The following is a 7,926-nucleotide window of genomic DNA, read 5'->3' as shown; positions in this document are numbered from 1 at the left end:
ACACACACACACACACACACACACCACCGCTGTGTACCCGAACTCGCAGCAAACAGTCCCCCATTACCCCCATTTTACCCCACCCCTACCCCCTGTGCTGGGTGCTCTCTGAAAACCTGTGTTTTTTCCCTGGCCTTCCTCTTTGACTTCGGCAGTCTGCTCATCATTGAGTATGATAGTAGTGTCCGACAATGACCGACTATCTGGGCTAGAATTTGATTATAGTGGAGAGTGTCTTGCCCAAGTTACATCCCCACTCTCTCGGCAAAGAAGGTTTTAGGACAGTCGGCGTTGGGAATGGTCCCTGAAGGCCAACAAAGCCCCCAAGGCTGCAACAATAAGAACCGGTGCAACCTTGTCTCCCATTTTGAGAGTCATAGTCCTTCACAAAAGATTACGCTGTAAATGACTTCCCATTGCAATGGAGAAACCATCGATCATACAGCTCTCACTTTGCCGCTGGCCAAACTGTAAGCATATGTCATCACTGAGTAACGTGTTGCTCACTGGATCGCGATAGCATGTCTCCGTTCACAAGGCGCAGAAGCGGAAAAAAGTGAACATGCGAATGCTTAATGGATACACTTGTTGTAACTAATCACTCGCAGAACGATCGTCTTGGGGGCAGACGGTGCAGAAAGGGCGGAGAGACCCCATGCCCAGGAGTGTGTTCAGAGCAAAGGTGACCGAGGAGAAAATCAAGGCTCAGTCAGACAGAGAAGACCAGCGTCAGACTTCATTCAACTATGCGTAGTGTAGGAGGAGGGACTGTCTCACACCCGTACTGGTCTGTCCAGCCACACCCGACACTGTATCAATCATCACCCACAGCCTTGCAACTCTGTAGGTGTACTATTTGTATTTGTATTTCTTTTTATCACATCAGATTTCTATGTGTGAAATTCGGGCTGCTCTCCCCAAGGAGAGCGCGTCGCTACACTACAGCGCCACCCCCCCCTTTTTTTTCTTTTTTTCTTTTTTTTTCTGCGTGTAGTTTTATTTGTTTTTCCTATCGAAGTGGATTTTTCTACAGAATTTTGCCAGGAACACCCTTTTGTTGCCGTGGGTTCTTTTACGTGCGCTAAATGCATGCTGCACACGGGACCTCGGTTTATCGTCTCATCCGAATGACTAGCGTCCAGACCACCACGCAAGGTCTAGTGGAGGGGGAGAAAATATCGGCGGCTGAACCGTGATTCGAACCAGCGCACTCAGATTCTCTCGCTTCCAAGGCGGACGCGTTACCTCTAGGCAATCACTCCACTATTTCGTAGTCTCGATAGTGTAAGCATGAAAATGCTTGAAGCAACTTGTAAGACGTAGCGCGGAGTCTCCCTCAGTTCTCAACCCAACAGGGGTTCCTATGACAAACAATAAAGTAGTCAGAACGTGGCTACCCATTGGAGTAGTGTCGCTTGGCTCATTTGCATCTTAGTCGATACAATCCGGAACTGGATGTACAGATACTTGGGACACTGACGGGATGCCTGTGTCAATCCTTGGCAAGGTGAACATTCTGACGGCTGCCACATGTTGTTTCCTCCTTTCTGTAGCGGCTTGTTATCCTCATCCGTGTATCTTTTTTTTTTTTTTTTTTTTTTTTTCTTTCAACCTTTTGGGCACGGTCATAACATTCTGGTTAGGATCACAGTATCCAGACCTGGAGGGAAACGTGTGGAACTGGGATCAACGACGAAGAGGTACAACACTGGACTGAAGGCCATCCAGGCTTTTTCTCCATTTCCATCTTCGTTGACTCTGATGGTGAGGTGATGCGTTGCGCTTCACCGAAAACCAGCCTCAGCACCCACACATCCATTCTCATCATAATCACTGATGTTCTGGCATTTATCCACAACTTAGCATCTCCCGCACCACAGACTCCGCCCTTGCTACCACCCCACCAACCCCCAACCCCGTTGCCCATCTCCCAGCTTGTACTTTACCACAAAACAGAATAACTTTTTCATGCGTGTTGTCTTTCTACCACACTATACCAAAAAAACATACCTCTTTCAAAACGAAACAAACAAGGAAGAAATGACTCACTCGTGAACGTCCCGCAGAAAACAAAACAAAACAAAAACACACATCCACGAATCAGAACCCGTTTTCTCAGTCTGGCAGCCGTACCGAATCCCTGACTGACTGACTGACTCAACGTGCTGACGGTCGCGGGCGGAAGCGGGTGACTGTACTCAGTGGTCACTCACTTCACTCACTGGGGGCACCCTCGGGTGAAGGCTGCTGCAGCTTGACGTTGATGTAGCTGGCGATCAGCAGAGTGATCTCCTGAATCTGAAACACAAAGTTCGGGGGCGAGGAGGTGACAAAGCGTGGAGGGACATCATGATCCGAGTACGCTACACCTTGAAAAACAAAATCTGGTTAAGAATAGGAGAGAGGGAACGAACGAACAAACGAACGAACGAACAAAAGAAAGAAAGTTTGTTTTTTTTATATTGAGGGAATAAAGGACTAAGCACATATGGCTTGTTTTCATCCTGCCCTCATGAAAAGGGAAATATAACCAAGTACTCCACACAAAAGCATAAAAACACAAGGAAAAGTTTCAAAGAATGTCACCACAAAAAAAAGAACAACATATTAGGTACATGCATAAATATTACTTAGATCAGAGAGACAGACAGACAGACAGACAGACAGTGGAGAGACGGACAGATGCCCGCCTTTCTCCTAAACTCAACGTGCTGGCCATGCCTTGATAGCCAACCCTTGGTTAGTAGTGCAAGACATGAACGGAAAACGAACTGAAATAATTAAACATCATAAACGCAGAAGCAAACATTTCAAAAATGTAATGAAATGGCAGACACGCAGAATGCAAGCGACTGAAATAAAACGAGAAAAAAAAAAAAAAAAATCTTCCCGCTGGCAAAATGTAAAATTATAGAACCGACAACAGAACTGAACCGTCAGGCATAAGAGCATTCTGACTATCGTCTGAAATCAGACTGAAGATGTACGTTCAAAACGTTGTGTTCACGATAGTGGAGATCACGCAACGATTCCAGACTGAAAAAGAAGGTCCTAATACCATCCTTTGAAGCTGAAAAAAAAAAAAAAAAAAAAAATCAGCGAAACATTATCAACATCACCGCCACCACAAAAAAAGGAACAGTGACAAAAAACATCACCGATATGATGAATCTGCAGCAACATCGAAGATATCAACGTAACTGGTGGTTTGGTGAATAATAATATACACAGATCTTGGTTTAAAAAAAAAAAAAAAAAGATCCCTTAATGGGTTTGGGGTTATCTTCCCATGCGTTTAATTGAACATAGAACGAGGAGATACTCTTTGATATTAGAAGCAACACACATGAGCTTTACAGAGGGGGTAACATGGAATAATATGACAGACTAGGCTGACAACACTGCGGAATGGACAGGAAAACCATTTGACAGGGATCCAGAATTTGATACACAGCAACGACGGGCGCAATAGCCGAGTGGTTAAAGCGTTGGACTTTCAATCTGAGGGTCCCGGGTTCGAATCTCGGTAACGGCGCCTGGTGGGTAAAGGGTGGAGATTTTTTCCGATTTCCCAGGTCAACGTATGTGCAGACCTGCTAGTGCCTGAACCCCCTTCGTGTGTATCCGCAAGCAGAAGATGAAATACGAACGTTAAAGATCCTTTAATCCATGTCAGCGTTCGGTGGGTTATGGAAACAAGAAAATACCCAGCATGCACACCCCCGAAAACGGAGTATGGCTGTCTACATTGCGGGGTAAAAAAACGGTCATACACGGTAAAAGCCCACTCGTGTACATACGAGTGAACGTGGGAGTTGCAGCCCACGAAAGAAAAAAGAAGAAGAAGAAGTAGATACACAGCGGACCGATCTGGAGGAATCCGGTGAACAGTTCTTCCTTGCAAGGCGCTCCAATGACTGTTCACATTGTTCAGGGAGGAGAAGAGGAGGGGGAGGTGAACAGGCGTAATCTACATTCACATTTTTGACATTATTATTATTATTATTATTATTATTACTATTACTACTATCCTTTTGTACTTCTTGTTATCATCATCATCATTATCACCATTATTGTTATTATCAACGTTCTTGTTCTTGATGTTATCAATATTACTATTACTATTATTATTATTATTATTATTATTATTATATTTCTTTTTTTAAAATTACTATTATCAGCATTATTATCATTAACAGTAGTTCTAGTAGTAGCAGCACTACTACTCCTACTACTACTACTACTACAACTGGCAGCAGCAGCAGCAGCAGCAGCAGCAGCAGCAATAAGAAATTGTTACGTCATCTCTCTCTCTCTCTCTCTCTATCTCTCTTTGTGTGTGTTTGTGTGTGTGTGTGTGTGTGTGTGTGTGTGTGTGCGTGCGTGCGTGCGTGCGTGCGTGCGTGCGTGCGTGCGTGCGTGTTTCTAAGTCCGTTCCACGTTTTGAGATGTCAGGCCCAGTCCCGGCAGGACAGACAACCCCACCCACCTTTGGTTTGAAGAGCGAGAAGAGGAACTTCTCGGTACGGATCTCGTAGTGGTGAGGGGCAGACTCCACCAGCTGGGTGACCACGATCATGAAGTCTTCTCGCCAGCCCCCGAAAGTCATGATCGACTTGTAGTCGTACAGCGAGATGGGTTGCTGAAATCCAACACAGATAAAGTTTTGATAATCTGATGGACTGATCGTAATGACTGTACATGCATGTGTTGTTAAAATGTTCACGGTCTGTCCGAGAGGAATGGCTGTGTCATCATCATCATCATCATCATCACCACCACCATCATCTTCTTCTTTGGTTATCATCATCATCATCATCATCATCATATCATCATCCATCATCATCATCATCTTCTTCTTCTTCTTCTTCTTCTTCTTCTTCTTCTTCTTCTCATCATCATCATCTTCTTCTTCTTCTCCTCCTCCTCTTCCTCTTCATCATCATCAGTGACCAAACTCTGAACAAACATTAAAATCACGGAGATATTTGCACAACTGGCTGCCAAACTTGGTAGAGCAGCCGTCATCAGACGCTCATCATTCGTTTCCTGTGTCACTCAGTCAGGTTTCAGTCACACGCACTCACACACAATTGTGTAAGTCACGTAGAATATGCAATTTCATGTTAAATTGTTGTGGTTGGTGTAAAGTGGCTAGCTATGTCAGTGCATCAAAGGTCACTATGGGAAAAAACCCCAACTAGTTTTGATATCTTATTCAATAGTTATAAAATGCTACGTTTTTGTTTCTGCAGAATTTCCCACATACTGTATAACATGTAGACATAAATGTACCTTCGAGGATAATGCCTGGTCTACGTGGACGAATCTGCGGTTTTTAAGATAAAGATACTAAGAAAAAAAAAATTCTGGGGATGGGCAGTTTGACTTGAGAGAACTGTACAGCTGACAGGAAACTGGTTTCACCCCAAGATTCTGCTTTCTTAATGTCAGTGCCACATTCTTCATACAAAGGACTGAAGGAGACGATGCTCACCAGAAGTAACCACAAGTAACAAGTGACTTTTGAAACTTGTAACGGTAACCTGGCGTCTTGTCTGAACACTGGATCAAACCACCTAGATTATTTATAAAAAAAACATTTTTTTTGTTTTTCTTAAAAAAGCATCTCCTAAACGATATCGTTAACCCAGGCCCGTTCTGAAAACAGCACACCATCCTTCATGCCCACTTAATCAAAACTAATGACTACATTGCCATACAGATAAAGTTTGCTAATGGGGGTTGGGGAGGCGGTGGGGGGGGGGGGGGGGTCATTCGTGGACAATGGATACCATCGTACATCCCTTGTTTATCACAAAGAAAAAACAAACCCACATCTGTCTCCATGCAAAGCCTGGCTTAAATCGTGAAAGCAACCTGGCTTAGATGAAGACGCTGCAATCTCAACATCCTCACCCCCTCTTTCTGTCTAGGAAAGTGCAATCCCGAAACCCCCTTGGTAACCCATGCTTTCTGGCAAATGAACGCTTTCCCCACACATTGCGAGAGAAAGTGGGGGGCGCCCCCATGCTTTCTTGTACTTTACGATAAAGCATGGGATTGCAAAAAACAACAACAACAAAAAAACAAAAAACAAACACACACACACACACACACACACACACACACACACACACACACACACACACACACACACACACACACACAGAAAGACAACAAAATCCATACAAACGCGAGTCGTTCCCCTGCCACAGTTTCTCGTAATGTGTGAGAGAGCACGGGGAAGACCCCTTATTTTGATTTTTAAAACTTTTACATTGTCATCAGCGTTAGTTTCTGGTCTTTTTCATAACAAATCCTAAAGAATAGAGAGAGAGAGACAGAGAGAGAGAGACAGAGAGAGAAAGAGAGAGAGAGGGGGCGGGGGGTGACGACACATTTCGAGACAGCGTGAGGACGCGCCCTTCCTTCCTTCCTTTCTTCCTTCCTCACCATTCCACGACCCCTCTACACACTATTTCGCAACCCCCACGATTTTTTTTTTTTTTTTTTTTTTTTTTTTTTTTTTGTTGTACAGTGCTGGGAACGCCCCTGCAATGTGCGAGAAGGCGGGGGATGTGAGTACTGAAAGAGTGGACTGACACCTCTCCCCTTCCTTCCTTCCCTCGCCCCCCTTAACCCCCACCCCCAGCACCCTACAACCCAACCCTGTCTACGAAATCCAGGACATGCTCAACACAATCCTCTCGTACGAAGGCCTGACCGCAAAACAGCACACCAGGGGGCGAGAAATGGGGTGGGGGAGGTGCGGAGGGGGGGCAGTGATTGAATTTGCCACAGATCGAATCTCCAACAACCCATCCTTTTCCACAACTCTTATCCCCAATGCCTATTCCTCTCGCAACGATCGCCTGTTCCGTACATCTCTCCCAATACAACACAGAAAAGAGAGCCAAGTCCTTCAAGACTCACTTGTGATGAATTAAGTCCCCTAGCATTAATTACATAGTAATTTCCCTTTTATTACTATCTGCACCAAAACGTTTGCAAAATAAATAAAACTTTCATGCTTAGCGAAAGAAGTTCCTGTTTGAACAAAAAATGATAATAATGATTGCTCTTGTTGTTGGGTCAGAATATCAGATCAAAGTGCCAAGTTTAGAGAATGCAAAAAATATAAATATAACAGTAAATGCAGTTTGCATATAATTAGGCTTCATTTTTTTTTTTTTTTTTTTGGTGCCCATCCCAGAGGTGCAATATTGTTTTAAACAAGATGACTGGAAAGAACTGAATTTTTCCCTATTTTTATGCCTAATTTGGTGTCAACTGACAAAGTATTTGCAGAGAAAATGTCAATGTTAAAGTTTACCACGGACACACGGACACACAGACACACAGACATACACACACACACACACACACAGACAACCGAACACCGGGTCAAAAATGATGACGAGCACGTCAGTCCGGCGCGTGCGACTTTATCGGTTGTCGTTGTCATTGACGGTGTAGCTAGTTGCCTGTTTATACCTCCATTGGTTTTTACCCCGGGGGGGGGGTTAATTTTAGGAAGTCTCTCCCCCCGCCTCCCCTTTCTGCCCCCACCCCCCTACCTTTGGTTGAATTCCCTCACCACCATTACTCGTAAGGCACATCTATTCTAGACTAGCTGGAAATGACATCATGGGGTAAATTAGTGAACCCCCTTCGTGTGTATACGCATGCAGAAGATTAAATACGTGCGTTAAAGATCCTGCAATCCATGTCAGCTGTTCGGCGGGTTATGGAAACAAGAACATACCCAGCATGCACAGCCCCGAAATCGGAGTACGGCTTCCTACATGACGGGTGCGGGGTAAAGGAACAAAGCGATCATACACCTAAATTGTTACAGTCTCAGTGTGTGTGTGTGCGAGTGTGACTTAAACCTGACTGAATATGACACACAGAAAACGAATG

At 44.5% G+C, this 7,926-nt stretch overlaps 1 protein-coding gene across 1 annotated transcript in view; it reads right to left on the bottom strand.

The window, feature by feature from the left end:
- Positions 1-201: 201 nt before the first annotated feature.
- The window catches only part of LOC143296577 (pleckstrin homology domain-containing family H member 1-like), a 350,606-nt gene continuing 342,881 nt past the window's right edge, over positions 202-7,926 (bottom strand). The window contains exons 30-31 of the mRNA XM_076608600.1: positions 4,490-4,642; positions 202-2,298 (exon numbers count right to left, since the gene is read on the bottom strand). Coding sequence (XP_076464715.1) covers positions 2,215-2,298; positions 4,490-4,642 — 237 coding nt within the window. The 3' untranslated portion in view covers positions 202-2,214. The remainder of the gene's footprint in view (positions 2,299-4,489; positions 4,643-7,926) is intronic.

The sequence above is a fragment of the Babylonia areolata genome, chromosome 21, assembly GCF_041734735.1.
Source record: "Babylonia areolata isolate BAREFJ2019XMU chromosome 21, ASM4173473v1, whole genome shotgun sequence".
Lineage (NCBI taxonomy): Eukaryota > Metazoa > Mollusca > Gastropoda > Neogastropoda > Buccinidae > Babylonia > Babylonia areolata.
Note: the sequence above shows the minus strand (reverse complement) of the source record. Positions and strands in the feature narration are given on the sequence as shown.